Below are 16889 nucleotides of genomic sequence, written 5' to 3' on the forward strand. Positions count from 1 at the left end.
TGAACCGATTTTTATTTGGATTGGGGTCGAATCGTTGAATACAGATTGTCTTGTAACAGAGGCTAAAATATACATGAAAATATGGCATCAAACGCGATAAAAAAAATGATAGCACTACATGTGATTTTTAAGTTAACCTGTTTTTAAAAAAATATTTACCAAGAATAGTACACAATAATTGGATCGTGTCGGGTATAAAATAGTCGGTTCATTGAATAATCCCAGTTATATTAAAAATTAGGTATGACGGTGTATGGCCACCTTTATGTTAATAAAATAATATGTGGTCACCACAAATACTACACAACGAGAACAAACCCTGTTACTTTCAATTTCCGATGACACTTTTATTCATATGGCAACTAAAATCTCCGGAAGTGACCAGTCAATTTAACTACATTCAATAAAATATTGAAAAATATTGAAATTACTGGAAAATTTAGAACATCAAGAAATTTTATATTTTTAATTTATATGTTTCGTGAAGTGTTTTATGCCTGACATATCTGCTACTGTAGAAAGGAAATATTATACTATTTACCACATATTTGGCAAATTGCCATGAACTTCCGGCGCAGGATAAAGACACACGCGGATCTATCGTGAAAAGAACGCGAATTATAATAAAAATAACTGAAAAGGGAAGACTTATTTAGTAATTTTACAATTGTCTGTTTATAAAAATGTCCAATAACGGTGCTCCGGACTCTTGGGAAAGTCAAGCAGATGTAATAGGTGAACAAGGTGCAAAAGATTCCAATGATGTGTCTACAAAATTTTCCACGTTGAATGTAAATGCCGTGGAATTCGTGCCTTCTTTTTGTAAACCTTCTCAGGCCACTGACAATACCGAATCCCCCACTACACCACAAAAATCTGAAAGTGGATCTACAAATTCCGCTGGGAGCCCCGTTCTAAACGGTGAGTTGGTTGTCTGTCATATTATCTATCCGCAATGAATCTTATCGAACCGTATTTGTCATTATCTACCGGTTCACTTCATTAACCAGTCTTTTAAGTTCAATATTACAATAAAATCATACATGAATAGTTCAGAAACTGATATTCGCGTGTGCTTGGTGCTTACGTTCGATGACTTTATTTTTTTTCCGAATCCAGTTCTAACGGGTTATGTCGAGACACGCGGCGTGCAACGATATATCTACTTGCTATTAAATTTTCTATAACTTTCTCTTTGTTTTTTAATTTTCTTGATATATCTCAGTTTCGTATCACAAAAATAGGAATGACAAAAGGTGTGTACATTTACCTATATCGCTTATTATATAGACTTCAGCTGATAGTCACCTGTAACTTTCACTTACATCCATATATTGTCTGGTTGCTCTCATATGTCTATGTATACATTTTTCACCTAATTTATAATCAGGAAGTGGTTAGTAATAATTCTGTTAGATAATAATTAATGTTCTGATTATTTAATTTGTAATTGCTCATGTAAGTACAAGTCAAATTACAGTTCTGTTTATGAATAATTACTACAAATTACCATGCTCATAGGCAAGATAATATTGACTTCAGAATGTTTTCCTAGTCATCAAACTCTTCTGCCACATCACTATTTTCTAGAATATTCATATAGTGTGAATTCTGAAAATATCTATGATTCTATGTATCTTTCTATTATTGCTGTTTATTTTTTGATAATTCATACTCTGTTCTAATAATTGTAAGTCACTCAATCACTTTATATCATGTGGGAGGTTATTGAAATATAACCTATTACAAATGTCAACTTATTTTAGTGCTAGAAATTACAAGATGCCATTGCAGAGAAGTTCACTTTACATTAAGTTTTTTTTTTTTTTTAATAAATAATATGATTGATTGTGATATTGTAATTTAATGAAGGTTGTGGCGATGGAGAGAGTGGCGACGGTGGCGCAGCATCCGTGTCGCCGCGCGTGGAGGAGCCGCCGCCCGTCCCGCCAGCAGGCGTCGCCGTGGCCGCCGCGCCCGCTCCCGTGCCGCCGGACGTGTCCCCCACTGCAGACAGCTGGGAGGCCGAGGCCGACGACGCCCTGCTCACCCCTGATGACAACAATGAACCCGAAGAAGAAGAAACCGAGCAACAGGTTCAAGCCCCTGTAATTTGCATGTTTTAATTTTTCATTGCAAATCATTCCAATCGTCTTTCACAAGTTAATGCATTATTTACAACTGATACTTATTTTTACACATCAAAGATTAATTAGAGCTTAGTCCTTTAAAAATTTTTGTGTGTGACAATGAGTGCGTGCATTTTGCAACTTCCTATTAATGACTTGGCAGAGCAAACTTTGCTTGTTGGCATGTTGATGTTGATTGATCATGATAAGTGATAAAGGTCATTGTAAAATCTTGGTACCTTGGTTTTTTATAAAGCATTTGATTAATTTTAGCATGCATTTAAAATTATATTTTAAGTGAACATATTTGTTGTCTAGTATAACCTCGTTCTAGTATTGATGGTAACTATTGCCCTAAAATTACTAATTAAATATGTATATGGTGATAATGACCCCAATTCCTGCTGATATCTTCTAATTCTATTTTAAGTCATACCCGTCATTTTCTTCTCTGCGGAAAAGGAAAGGGATGGATGATTGACAACTGTTAACTTTAAAATTAATGAATAAAATATGCATCATACTCATAGGCAATCTGACGTGTGCTGTCTACTTAATTCATCGGGTTATTGACCATTATAAAATTTTTAGAGTTCTGCCTAAAATTTACATTTTTCCCTTAAATTTTATGCCTGTCGATTAACCGTCTTTCTTTTCGACGGATTAAAAAATCAGAGGTACAACTTAAAATTAGATGGTGTCTACAGGAATTAGAGCTAATCTATATTAATATTATAAATGAGAAAGTGTGTGTGTGTGTGTGTGTATATATATATATATATTTATTATTATTCCTTACCTTATGATCCTTTATTTCAAAATTTCGTACCTATCCAAATTCCTTTCTCCATAAATGTTTCCTAAGTTTTTATTCTCTATATTCAAATCTACATATACGCCAAAGAAAAACTCCACAATTTTCAAGGTAGAAAGCTAAAAATTGGTATTTGTGACTACCATAAAAAATTGTGTGGCGTAAAATTTTATATAGGACTTTTCGCAGTTTTCAAGGTAGAAAGCTAAAAATTGGTACATTAGCAAAAGGGGATCTGTGTTACCCCGAATTTAACGCCAACGAAGCCGCGGGCAAAAGCTAATACATTATTATATTAGTTGTCAAACTAAACAATGTTTTCTCATTCTGGACATGCCGTAAATCAACTTGGGGATCACCTTCTGTATAACATGATAATACGGTCATGGTTGAGTTCCTGGCAATTACAATTGCTAATATAGGTATCTCTCAAAACAAACAACAAACTCTGCAGATTTCTATTCCAGCCCATCTGTTTGACTTGTATAATCCGCCGTGGATTTGCATACTCCATATATACAAGATGACACCATAACATCATAATGAATACTCGGAGGGATGATTCTTGATTTTGCAAAGGAAAATTCCACTTGATATCAACTTAGAATCATGGTCTGAATCATCCCTATAAGTTTTCGTTACGATGTCACTAACACCTGTATAGTATAAAGTATAATATTATGTTCTTATACCTTGGAATTATTGATGCGAGGTTGTATATGTATTAGCTGTGTACATGCAGGTGACTAATGATGCAACATATGATATTCATAAAATTGGTAGAAAACATTTTTAAATAGTCGTATGATGACTATTTCACAATGTTTTTACAGTATAGTTTCTTTATTTATAGGATGGGGACGGTGAAACTGCTAAGAAAATTCCCAAGAAGAAACCCCCAAGAGTGGAGGAGACCATGAGCAAAAAGGAACATGTGAATGTTGTATTTATAGGACACGTAGGTGAGTAATATAATGATATAATAACATTAAGTCTTGGCCATTTTATATACTGAAGAAATTGCATATAAATCTGTAGGTACATGAATATTCTTTCTTTTACCTATGTGCATGTTATTCATAATTAAAGTTCTCATTATAACTTTAATTTCAGATGCTGGTAAATCTACCATTGGTGGTCAAATTATGTCATTGACTGGCATGGTGGACAAGAGAACTCTCGACAAGTATGAAAGAGAAGCGAGAGAAAAGTCCAGGGAGTCTTGGTACTTGTCCTGGGCACTGGACACTAACCAAGAAGGTAATCATTTTTTTCAATCATTCCTTTATTAACTTAAATAAATATGTAAACGATTTGAATTTTATTTATGATTCATACATTTGTACTGTAAGTAATCTCATAATGACTGACTAGTTAGGAAGCAATAGAAATTATAAACAATGCAGAGGTCTGTGTCGCTTCAGCCAGCTAGAAACAAAAACCTTTCAGATATCCCATAGTATTGGTTTTGGTGTTCCATAATTATTTCCACCAAATAGCATTATGTGAATGGGTAGCATGTCCCATGGGCAGCTCAGTTACAATGGGATAGCCTTCAACAACTTGAAAGATTTTGGAACTAACATTTCTTTATGTTACTATATGATACAAGTGCAAATCTTTATTTATAGAACGTGACAAGGGCAAAACGGTAGAGGTCGGGAGAGCATACTTCGAGACTGAGAAGAAGCATTTTACAATCCTCGATGCGCCGGGGCACAAGAGCTTCGTGCCAAACATGATTGGTGGCGCGGCGCAGGCAGATCTCGCAGTGTTGGTGAGTCATATTATGTTTATTTGGTTTCTTTCCTCAATTTTGCATATGTAAGTCAGGATTGGCAGGTGATGGGATATTGATATTAATGCATAGAAGAATGGAAGGCGATTCATGCTGTGTGCACAAATTAATTGTTTGAACAAGCGCATTTGCATAGTGTAGGACACTTCTTCAAGGGCATCCACGCATTTTCGCGAGTTTCGAGTCCCATTAACGCAACGCACGCTCTCGAGTTTTACATGTGCTTGGCTTATAAAAAAAAAAAGCGCTGTTCTAATTAAATAATAATCTTATCAGTCTTAGCAATGACAGTTTTTTATTGCGTCATCTATGCACGGTGCTTAGAGCAACACGGGGGAGGGGGTTGGCAGTAGTCATACGCAGGCATTCCCTCTGCTAAAGTATTAGTCCGCGTGGAAAAGATCCGAATCTGTAAGCTAAACCGACAGTGTCCCGACCATTATTACTCTTTAAAGAAAAAAAACCTTTATTTTTATAAGCTACTGACATCCAAAACCAAAAACCCGACTGCGTAAAATGTGAATTAAAAAGAGGGAAACAAAATGGCACAGGAAATCCTTTTTGTACTTAAGTAATCACTCTCTGAGGCATATGGATTCAAGTTTGGGTATGTACTGCAATTACTTAAATAAAAAGGGTTTACACACACACACTAATTTTTTTTACGTCATCGACAATTTTTAACAATGTCTCTTCACTTTGTGTTTAAGTGTTTTTTTTTTATTATTTTTTGATGAATTTTAAATTGAGTTTGATTATGGTTGTATTAATGACTTTTGTGTCCGTCCCTATCTATTAACACTGTGAGTTAACAGTTTTGTTAAAGACCCTACCTATACAACCATCAGATAGTGTATTATTTAAATCTGACTGTAAAATGGTTTAAGAAACATCGTCTTCATTGCGAAAGACCTATCGAATGCCACAAAAAAAAAATAAGTAATATTTTCGTCTTTTGTAACATACTTACAGCCAACATTTTGAATTTTTTGAAATACAAATCCTAATCAATGAAATACAAACCTTATCACCATCGGATGGTTAAATAAGAAGAATCGATAGTCAAAATCCATCGAGCCGTAAGGATGTTTCGAGGGTATAATATAGAAATAAAGACTTGAAACACATAAACCCATTCTGGCAGTCAGGTAAAAAATAAAAATATAATAAATTGGCTCCATGGGAATGAAAACAAATTATAACTTTACCACAAACAATTTACTGTATTAAATACATACAATATTCAAGAATAATTCACTAAAAACCGATCCAAAAAATTACACTAACTGAAGCTATGGCATAAAGAAAACTAAATGGACTAGAAGAAATGGACTAATTAAAAAGAAAGCTTGCAACCCCAATGATTTTTTAATTTTAATGAAATGTATCGGGAAATAACGCCTAGGCTACTACCTCCGGTTCGCCGGAGACCCGTGTTGCTCTATGTGCATGCTCTATCACCGGTATTACCTACATTACTTCCAGCTGATCCAGAATTCCAAGATTACGTTTAAAAAAAGTCTAATAATGTGTTTGTGTTACAGGTGATCTCAGCGCGTAAAGGCGAATTCGAAACAGGGTTCGACAGAGGGGGACAGACGCGCGAACACGCTATGTTAGCCAAGACGGCGGGCGTGAAGCATTTAGTGGCGCTAGTGAACAAGATGGACGACCCGACGGTAAACTGGGATGAAAAGAGGTAAGATTTAGCAAGAATATTTAATCACCGATTTAAATAGTAGGTCACAGGACAGAGATCTGCCTATTCTATCTACACAGCCAATCACTCATTGTCAAGGTCCCCGATATGTATAATGGTCATGCACTTGGTCTTTACTTCCATCCATGGTCACCCTAGCAAAGTCACCCTAACTTGGTCGTGGCAATTTGTCTGAAGTTTCCAGTTTATCTAACGTATGTTTTAATATTTTTACAGATACAATGAATGTCGAGACAAAATCCTGCCTTACCTCAAGAAACTTGGTTTCAACCCAGCCAAGGATCTTTCCTTCCTTCCTGTGTCGGGCCAGACGGGGCAAGGCTTATTGGAAAAAGTGAGTATTTCAGTTTAAATGTACAATTATAATTCCACATAATAAACCATAAAGTTGCATCAATACATTTGTAGCACACACAAAAACATGCTATATGTGCCCTCCGACATCTGTCGTGTTCGTGTGAAATTCATCTTATTTTGTGAGTCCATAGCAACCTACAAAATCGTTATCAGTAAATGTTTTATTCTATAAGAATGTATTTTAATTGGTTTTTCTTATGTTATAGGTATCGGAGGAAATTTGTTCGTGGTACCGCGGACCGTCATTCATCCAACTCATCGATGAGCTACCCTCCCTGAACAGAAAGATCGATGGTCCCTTCATCATGCCCGTAGTCGACAAATACAAAGACATGGGCACTGTACTCATGGGCAAAGTTGAAGCGGGAACCACGCGCAAAGGCAGCACGCTTCTGCTTATGCCTAATAGGGTAAGAACAATTTTGTAATAAAATTACGTTAAGCAAACAGCAAACTATCATGTCACATGAACTCTTTAAAAAACACATGAATATAATCAGATGTATAATATAGCTCACATGTTTTGCTAGGTTCAAGTAACAGTGGATCAAGTGTGGTCTGACGACATCGAAGTGACGACTATCGGTCCTGGGGAGAACGTCAAAGTGAAACTCAAAGGCATTGAAGAAGAAGACGTCTCTCCTGGTTTTGTTCTTTGTGATGTTTCCGAGCCGATTACTACGGGAAAAGTAAGCCTTCAACATTTACTATCAATTAAAAATGTACATTGGGCCTCATTTGTTTATTTGACGGCATATTCCATAGTAGTGTATGATCAAAGTTTATTATGTGTGCTCAAAGCAATAAAAATTTAAATGCAAATAGTAAGTAATATATGGGTTAACATATTTGAATAGTTCAATTTCATTTTTTCCAGGTGTTTGATGCTCAAGTTGTAATTTTGGAGCATAAATCTATTATTTGCGCGGGCTACTCTGCTGTTATGCACATACATTGTGCGGCCGAGGAAGTCACAGTTAAGGTAAGGTTTTCATAAAAAAAACCCTATTGGAATGATTCACACATGACATGTTTATGAGTCGTCTTTTTATTGCGGATATATTTATTTTTATAATACACAGTAATATGACGTATGATTTTCCTTTTTCAATTGCTCCTAAGTCTTTTCTCTCTTTTCAATTTGTTGACATTTTATCATTTGATGCAGGCACTAATTTGTTTGGTGGACAAGAAGACTGGTGAGAAGTCAAAAACGCGACCTCGCTTCGTGAAACAAGACCAGGTGGCCATCATGAGGATAGAGTGCGCAGGCGTCATCTGTTTAGAACCATTCAAGAAGTTCGCTCAGATGGGCAGGTTCACGTTAAGAGACGAGAGTGAGTATGCACCGTAGATTGTTGTATGTGTAGAACACATGCAGCCACTTTTTTAATGTTTATAAGAATACCTTATATGTAAATTCGCGCGGACAGAACCGACAGTCGTCAGATATTATAAAGCATGTGGGTTTAAAGAAGACAATGTATGAAACCTGACAATTTAGGTAACATGGGACACAAGTTAACTGTATGTTTCCCACTTATGTCGGCTCATAAACTCAAATTAGTGACGAATCAGTTTCAAAAATATAAGCTGAAGCCACCTTAGTTAACATCGTTTACACCTTTATGAGTAATTAAGGTGTAAATTGGCTCCAAAACGTTATACATAGAACCACATTACCTAATGGTACAGATCAGATTCTCTGCATCGATAACTTTCGGTATTATATATTGTTAGATATGTTTTTTATGAATAATACAGGGTGTTAGTGACATCGTAACGAATACTGAGGGGGATGATTCAGACCATGATTCTGAGTTGATATCAAGTGGAATTTTCAGTCGCAAAATTTATGATTTTCTTTTTAAATTTTTAAAATTATTTTCAATTCTATACTTTTGCGATGAAAAATTCCACTTGATATGAACTCAGAATAATCAGCTGAATCATCCCCCTCAGTATTCGTTACGATGTCACTTACACCCCGCACAAGTACATACTGTAGCCATACAAGTAGGTATGGGTGTTAGTGACACCGTAACGAATACTGAGGGGGATGATTCAGACCATAATTCTGAGTTGATATCAAGTGGAATTTTCAGTCGGAAAATTCAGAAAATTTTTGTTATTTTTTAAAATTATTTTCTGTTTCATACTTTTGCGACGGAAAATTCCACTTGATATCATCTCAGAATAATGGTCTCAATCATCCCTCAAAGTTTTCGTTACGATGTTACTAACACCCTGTATAATTAACATATTTTTGTCTTGTTTCAGATAAAACTATTGCGATTGGCAAAGTCCTAAAAGTGATTGAGTAAATTTGGCACTACGATTTGTAATTTAGCTAGGATAGGCCTTTCCAAAACCTATATCATCAGAGAATGCATGTACTATGTAATCCTAAATTTTGGGATCCGTATCATGTAAGAGCTCGGAAGTATTGCTTCATGAATTATTTTCTGGTTTTAATATAGAAGAGCTAGTACTGTTATGATAATGATTAAAGAGAGACACATTTTTTATACATCCACTGCCATTAAAACTTAACTCCATATGACAGTAATGTTGTGTTAGCAATGTCTTATTTGTCGCAGTGGCCAGACCAGTTTCATAGAATGTTAAATTAACATGATAAAAGCCGTCCCATGGACGTTTTGAAGTCCTCAAATATCTCAATACTAATGTCCAAGTTTATTGTCAACATCACGTCTTTTATGATTTATTTACATCTAGTCTTCTAAATCATTTTTCAGTTCATTCCTAATATTACGAGACTAAATGTATGTAGTAACTATTAATTTAAAAAATGAGTATGTAATTATGGTTTAGTGTGCCACCTCCTAACTCGCCGACCGCCGGCCGCTAAGAGTGGGACGTAACATGCTTACGTTCCATACCCTTCACCTAGCTGTAGGCATGTATTATTATGAAGCTATTAGATTGACAGTATAGAAATGTAAGTGTTGCTAACGCAATATGCCAGGGCTTTCAGCTGTTCTTATCCTAGAATCATCTACCTATAATTACGTTTTATTAAATACTCCGAAGTCAATATTTTAAATGACCATGCCCTGAGCTGTCATGTAGAGTGGTAGAACGGCTTTTGTATCACATCCGAGATATTTCTTCTAAGCTTCAATTGCTCTTTCCTCAGTAATTTGTAAAAATGTTGTCTTTGAATTTTGTTGCTTATTATGCGTCGATATGGTGTTTGATGGGTGAGGCTCTCATGTATGAACGTATTTGTAAGACAATCATTATCTCGGAGCTAGTAAAGAGCAGTTTCAGTTGTATGAGTATATTGTCAATCGCAGTACAATTTTGGTTCGTTACTTCTCAGTACTTGCTCTGAGACCAACTTAACAGCGATTTTTTATTCACATATTAGGGTAATATGGATGATATTATACTACTGTTACTTATTTTGAACAGCAAAGAGTTATGTTTTATTCTGGATCATTTACAATGCACATATTTAAAGGTGTTTCAACATGTAACGGAAGTAACATTTTGCCTATGTAGATCAAAACTTGTTTCGGTCATCTGTTTTTAATGTTAATTATATATTATCTGCAATATTTTTATCAGATTATGATAAATAGATTATAATTTATTGCTTTAGTGATCGATACACGAGCGAAACGAGAAAATGTTTCATTGCAACAGAAGACACAGAAGTAGCTTTGTTTTATATAAATAATGTAAACAGAGCGGCGGCACCATGGCAAGGCTCGCTCGACCGCCCCGACTGCTCGGGGGCCTCAGCCGCTCACCGCGTGCCGCACGGCCACGACCACCAAATGATATGATGAAAGGCCATCGTTCAATGTCCACATACATATATTAACTTATTAACGTAGAAACACAATGAGAGTACTTACGAAAGTTGTGCAAATTATGTGAAGGAGGTTTGTAACGTGCAAGCTAATTCTTATAACTTCGGCTCAACCCCCGAATTGTTATAATAAATGTATATTATGGATTTATAAATTTTCAGCTTTTTTTAATGTAATCAGATTTACATCTAGAGGCGATTGTATATTATTATCAATATTTTGTGTATATCAGTGGACAATGTGAGGCGCGCGTGGCCTCGTGTCGGTCCAGCCGCGGCCGGCGGGGAAGCGCGGTGCTGGCGGCGGCTGCGCAGTGCCTGCGTTCGCACGCGCGCCTCCGCACCGAGCGAGCACTGGCTAGCTGCGACTATATTATTTTGTTTAAAATAAAATTTTATTAATACTACTGTACTTATTTTTTGAATACAACTCACCTTTCCCTTACTCTCGGCGACAAAGTAATAGGCTACTAAATTAATCTCGAATGTACTTCATTCTGAAAAAATACGTTGTTGAGTTTCGGCAAGAAAATTATTCTACAAAATCGGAGCAGAGCTCGCTTTTATATCTATGGGATATGTGTAAGAGTTGAACGACATCTGTCAGCTCGCACCTCATCGCACTTTCCTATGCTTCTATCGTTTTCTGTTACTCAGATCAGAACCGTCGTTTGCTAGAACAAGAGACCGACCGCAAGCGGCAGAATCGACGCAATAGTGTGTTAACGCTGACTGCGTGCTGCGAGACAGTATAACAGTAGGTCATAAAGGTAGTTTGACTATTTTATAATTACGATGTTTTACTGTGTTCAGTATTCTTTTGTAACGTTATTAATACTCGAATTGATCTAAATGCAATGTAACGTAAGAAGCAAGTACCTACTAAAATACAAACATACTGAAACAAAAGAGAAATATGTAAGTACATAAATATTTTTTTCTCTATTATTATTATCATGTTTTATATTTCAGCTTTTTTCGAATGAAGTACAAGTTTTTCGTTGTATGGAAGCACATTTTTATTTATAAGATAATATATAGAGGTGAAACAGCACATTTCACGCTAATACCTACGTAGGTGCCTTACTGTGAGCAAACAAAAGGCGGTCGCGAGCATGCTATAGCGTGCTGACAGACGTGGTTCGATAATATAACTTTAAAAAGAAGTCATTGAATTAAATCATTGAGTCAAATAAGCGAATCGATTGAGCTACCTACATTATTCCGTAATATATTTTTTGTCCTAAAATTGGCCACCTTATAAATTGAATGCTTCTAGTTTAGCTTTTAGATATATGCGAGTTATTCCCTCCCATTCCTACATAAAGGATGACTGTGTACATAAGTTTAATTGTAACTGTTTCCTTGTTTTAAAATACCTATATTTGATTTTAAAATAAAAATCTTCATATTATGAAATTCTATTATTTATTTATACCAGGCAATTTCAGTTGTGCAAGGTATATAGGGTGACTTCAAGTGGCAATTAATTAAGAGTGACAACACAATGTAGGTACAGTACATGCAGCAGAGCATTTACCACTTCAAGCAACCCAAACTACAAAGATATTATAATATGTACAGATTTTGGCTAATTCCATCACTGGAATGTTGTATCAATTTATAAGTCTAAAATCTAGACACAATAGTAGTTTCACAATTAGTTATAAAATATAACATAATAATATGTACATTCAATTCATTTTTAAATCTCACATTATTAGTACCTCCACTACATTCACAATTTTTAACTTATTATGAAACATTCATTAGCTTAACCTTAGCTCCTGGAGATGCAGAATATTGCATCATCACCACAAACATGCATTATCCAATTATATCAGTCTCAATATATTTAAGTACCTAAATAGCTAAAATTTGGCATAGGATATTTAATCCTGTATTTTGATGTCATTTTTTGTAACATTTTGATTCATCTGATCATTTTCATATTCCACAAAATCGTCAAACAGGCTCGGCCAAGCCTCTGTGTCATCATAGCTGCTGAGATCATCACCCACAAATTCACAAAAGTTTAAGAACATGTACCAGGTATCTTTTGGAATGCCTCTGATATGAGGATTCTTTTCAAGATAACTCAACCACCTGTTCAGCACTGCAGGCTCATTATTTGTGAAGACAAGGCGCCAAAGTACTATGGCTATATCAGATGGCAATATTCTCTGACCTGTACTCACATCTAATCCAAATTTGAAAGTAAATCTGTACAAATCTTTGAACTGCTCAGAATCCTTTTTTAATTCATTTGTTATCTCATTAAGTTTAAGTTGAATATTTTTGATAGAATCTGTTTTCATGCTTTTTAAACCATGTACAAATTCTGATTTTGTGAATCTGCACATTTGACTAGCATTTAATTTCCAAGCAAGTACCAAAACTTTAAAATCATCTGGATTTAGTTGAAGATCATTGCAAAGGTTTTCAATTCCTTCAGCTAGTATAGCATCTTCTAAAGAATCTTTATATTGGTCAAATAATTGGTTTATTTTAGATTCAGAAACTCGAGGTTCACTGGAGCCCAGTGATGACATGGTTCGTGGAATAGATGGCAACTTCTGATAAAATGGCTTGTTGGGATTCTTTTCTGAACTATTGTGAGTTCTTTGTGAATGTATTGTTTCCCCTGAACATGGTTCTCCATAGGAATTCAGAGTATTAGCATTGTGTAAAGCATTAGTGTTCTTGTTATAGCAGTTCATACTACTGTCATTGTCACAGAGCAGTGGTTCTTCTTGAGGGTAGTCAGATACCATCACAGGAGGTACTTGATGAGTAGCAACTATCTCTGTCAGCTCTGAAAAATGTTAAATACAAATTATTTTATAAAGAGAACAGCTATATGCATTAGTAATATTTGGGATGTGACTCACCATCTTTTTTCCTATGAGAAGATGTTGTGATATCAGCATTAGCTTGAGTTTGGAAACAACTCAGACATTGGCCCATTGGACAAAATGTGTACGAAATTCTTCAAACACATAAAAGTCGTGTCACACGCGCTACCCGTCCACAGCAACTTATTCAATATTTGTCCATAAATGCTATAAAACATAATGATTGTAGAACAGTTTTTTGCAAGGCCTTTTGAAGATATTTATTGTAAACCTGAAAGAATTAAACAACATAATCAGTAATATAATTCAAGGCCCAGTGCACAAACAGGTAAATAAGACAAATGTACAAAACGATCGAACTTTACTTACCATAAATCATAACATATTCGTACCTTTTTGCGGGTAATAAACTGTGGTCAGGTGAAAATTGAATAGAATAATATTTGGGAGATTAATTTCCACATAATATCTCGAATATATTGTATTTCCTATTTCGACAAGCCCATTATTAGCGAACGAGAAGAAATTAATCGTGAAAATATAGAACGAATGAATGAATTGAAAGAATAATGTCACTTCTGGTTAGTGTTGGGCTCTCAAAAGTGCGATTTGCGACGTTTAGTCGTTCGGTGAATAGGCTTATGGCTGTATAGTTAATTTGTCTTTGCATTTTAGTTTTTTTTATGCGAAACAGAAAATATTTACTTTGTCTATGACTTGTAATTTTTGGCAGGAATTCACAACGGATGAATTCTTTTTTTGTTTGAATCGCATGCAATATGAATGGTATAAAGGAATGAGATTAGCAGAAATGTACGGTGCAACGCTTTTATCTACTAACTAGGAGAAAAATAAAAAAGTACTAGTCTGTATTTTTTTTTAATATAAAATATGGCCTGGAATCGAGTCCTTTGAGCTAGTCTTTGTCTAATAGTCACAGGGTTACCATTTGGGATATTTTTTCGCAACTTTGGGGAAATAATAACTTCTTAAAGAAAGATTGCATAAAATCAGGAATAATACTATACATAAAATAAAGAACAGACACTCCACCCTGTAACAATTCAAATCGATGCCGAGCTAGATTTACCTCGCCCCTCGCTGAGTTTTACTTACGTCTAAATGGCTATAAGTCGTTAAGGAGTGAGCGTGTGTGGACTGTCGGTCTCGTTTGCACGTTTACGCGGTAAGTAAGGCGGCATGCGGTATGAACGGACTGTGACGATGGAGAAATCTTGAGGTAAATTGTTTTTCCGAACGTGTCAAGTCAATGTTGACCCCGGCACATTCAAAATGAATTTGAACATCCTGTCGTTTCTAATTTGAATTTAGAATACTGAAAAACAAAATAAAAGCAACACGTGCAACTTTTTTTAAAAAAGGTTAAAAAGTTTAACATAAACAAGAAAAAAGTTGAAGTTAAAGGACTTTAACTCGATATAATATTTTAATTTATGGAATATTTTATGAAAATAATGGCCCCGACTCCCGTAGACACCTCCTAATTTTATTTTAAGTTATACCCGTTATTATATTATCCACTGAAAAGGAAAGGGACGGATGATTATTAACCACAACAAATTAATTTTAAAACAAATGAATAACTCGGGCGAATAAAATAGGCATCTCACTGGTATGCAATCCGTTTGACATACTGTCTATTAACTTTGTCGGGTTATTGGCCGATGTAAAATTTTTAGACGGTTGTTTTAGATTTCTCCTTAAAATTGACGTGTGTTCCATAAAGGAGATCATCGGATTTCGGCCCAGAAGTCAAAGTGCCGGCCAAAAAATAATTTTGCTATATTCCGTTAGATCTTATTCACCTGAGCATTTATTACTATGGCACCAAAGCTGTAGGGTCAATATCTTCGGTTTTATTCGAATTCAAAAAACTGTATTTTTCATACATTTTTGGTCAAAACGTAAAGTGCCGGCCAAGTAACAATAATGGTATATGTCCATAGAACTTATCCGTCTGAGCATTTATTACTATGGCACCAAAGCTGTAGGGTCAATATTTTCGGTTTTATTCGAATTAAAAAAACATGAATTTTCATACATTTTTGGTGAAAATGTGAAGTGCTGGTCAAGAAACAATATTGGTATAATCCGTTATAACTTATCCGTTTGACCATTTATTATTATGGCACCAAACGTCTATGACCATTATTTTGACTTTTGTTGGACTTTACGTTATAGTTTCTGTGTGAAAAGTGCTGGTCAGCAAAAAACACATGTCAAAACTATCGAGAAGATACCTGTAAACATTATTCACTATGACAAAAATGTGTATGACCATTAGTTTGGCTTTTGTTAGATTAAAAAAAAAACTTGATTTTTGATTCATTTTGTAAAAAAAATACAATATAACAGGCACGTTATGTAAAGGATCGTCAAAATGTTTATTACTATGGATTTAAACGTCTATGACCACTATTTTGAACTTGATTCGGTTTTTCAAAAATCTGGTGTTTTTATAGATACCTACACTTTGGCGAAAAAAGTTTTATCTGGTGATAATGGAACTATCTTGCTAAAGGTGTAATATAGTCGCCTTTTTGACACATTTTTATAAATTAAAAATAGGTTTGAGTTTACGCTTTAGAAACTACTTTTTTAAGAAAAGTGTGTATATGTCACCGTAAAATTGTAAATAACGTTAGATTATAATCTATCTCGCGAGATTGTGAACTGTCGAAAAATTGTGAAACGTAATATACTGCTTACAATTTAACGTATTATTATTCGTCAGATTATAATCTATCGAAGTAAAACTGTTAAATCACAATCTTACAATTGTCAAATTGTCAACTGTCCGACGGCTGTCCCTGATTGGTCGGCCTTACAGTAGACCGTTCTGTGTCCATAGAGTTAGGAATAAAACACAGGTGTCAGTCAAATAAAATAAATGCTCTTCAAGATTGTGAAATCAAGTACGTATTTATTAATTATTTAGTAAGTAATCAATAATTCTGACATCACATGGTAAGAAAAAACGTATCAAAATTAAAAAATCTGAAACGTATCATTCAGTATACTTTTCGTGTGTAAGATAAACATGTTGGCGGCATAGGGGTGGCCCAAGGGCCACCCCCGCCGCACCCTAATCTACTGTTATGCCTTGTAAAAATTATGACAAAACACTATTATTCTAAAAAAGAATTATGGATATCTATTTATTAATCCCAAAAATAAGTTATACCTAACAAACCAGTATTCCTAGATGTTATTATGGGAAAGTAAAACTATTATGCTAAAAAACGTTATGCAAAAAGGATTATGATAATTAAAATTATGACAAAAACATTTATGCATTTTAAGAGAATCCCAAATTAACATTATGCTCACTCTAATAGTTTTGTAACTCTATGG

At 34.9% G+C, this 16889-nt stretch overlaps 2 protein-coding genes across 4 annotated transcripts; one reads left to right on the top strand and one right to left on the bottom strand.

Moving 5' to 3' along the window:
• Positions 1-427: 427 nt before the first annotated feature.
• LOC126369053 (eukaryotic peptide chain release factor GTP-binding subunit ERF3A) lies at positions 428-11071 on the top strand. 2 transcript variants are annotated; one of them, XM_050013338.1, is made up of 12 exons: positions 428-921; positions 1873-2108; positions 3797-3905; positions 4057-4203; positions 4575-4720; positions 6286-6440; positions 6678-6795; positions 7025-7228; positions 7349-7507; positions 7696-7800; positions 7987-8155; positions 9099-11071. In XM_050013338.1, the coding sequence occupies exons 1-12, from the start codon at positions 684-686 to the stop codon at positions 9140-9142; spliced, it is 1830 nt and encodes a 609-aa protein (XP_049869295.1). In that variant the 5' UTR covers positions 428-683; the 3' UTR covers positions 9143-11071. The 2 variants fall into 2 exon arrangements, with proteins under 2 accessions (XP_049869295.1, XP_049869296.1); XM_050013339.1 differs by having other exon boundaries at positions 433-921; positions 1873-2096.
• A 997-nt stretch (positions 11072-12068) lies between these two features.
• Positions 12069-14070, bottom strand: LOC126369054 (DCN1-like protein 3). 2 transcript variants are annotated; one of them, XM_050013341.1, is made up of 3 exons: positions 13907-14070; positions 13551-13785; positions 12069-13474 (listed from the first exon to the last, which is right to left on the bottom strand). In XM_050013341.1, the coding sequence occupies exons 2-3, from the start codon at positions 13624-13626 to the stop codon at positions 12552-12554; spliced, it is 999 nt and encodes a 332-aa protein (XP_049869298.1). In that variant the 5' UTR covers positions 13627-13785; positions 13907-14070; the 3' UTR covers positions 12069-12551. The 2 variants fall into 2 exon arrangements, with proteins under 2 accessions (XP_049869298.1, XP_049869297.1); XM_050013340.1 differs by having other exon boundaries at positions 13884-14070.
• Between the last annotated feature and the right edge of the window lie 2819 nt (positions 14071-16889).

This window comes from Pectinophora gossypiella, chromosome 8 (assembly GCF_024362695.1).
Source record: "Pectinophora gossypiella chromosome 8, ilPecGoss1.1, whole genome shotgun sequence".
Classification (NCBI taxonomy): domain Eukaryota; kingdom Metazoa; phylum Arthropoda; class Insecta; order Lepidoptera; family Gelechiidae; genus Pectinophora; species Pectinophora gossypiella.

What these genes read in the sequence shown, in the direction of transcription:
- LOC126369053 (XM_050013338.1), top strand. Translation starts at nt 684, where the DNA reads ATGTCCAATAACGGTGCTCCGGACTCTTGGGAAAGTCAAGCAGATGTA. An exon ending in GTAAACTGGGATGAAAAGAG is followed by an intron (nt 6,441 to 6,677) that starts GTAAGATTTAGC and finishes ATATTTTTACAG; the next exon opens with ATACAATGAATGTCGAGACA. An exon ending in CCGAGGAAGTCACAGTTAAG is followed by an intron (nt 7,801 to 7,986) that starts GTAAGGTTTTCA and finishes CATTTGATGCAG; the next exon opens with GCACTAATTTGTTTGGTGGA.
- LOC126369054 (XM_050013341.1), bottom strand. Translation starts at nt 13,626, where the DNA reads ATGGGCCAATGTCTGAGTTGTTTCCAAACTCAAGCTAATGCTGATATC. An exon ending in TTCTCATAGGAAAAAAGATG is followed by an intron (nt 13,475 to 13,550) that starts GTGAGTCACATC and finishes AACATTTTTCAG; the next exon opens with AGCTGACAGAGATAGTTGCT.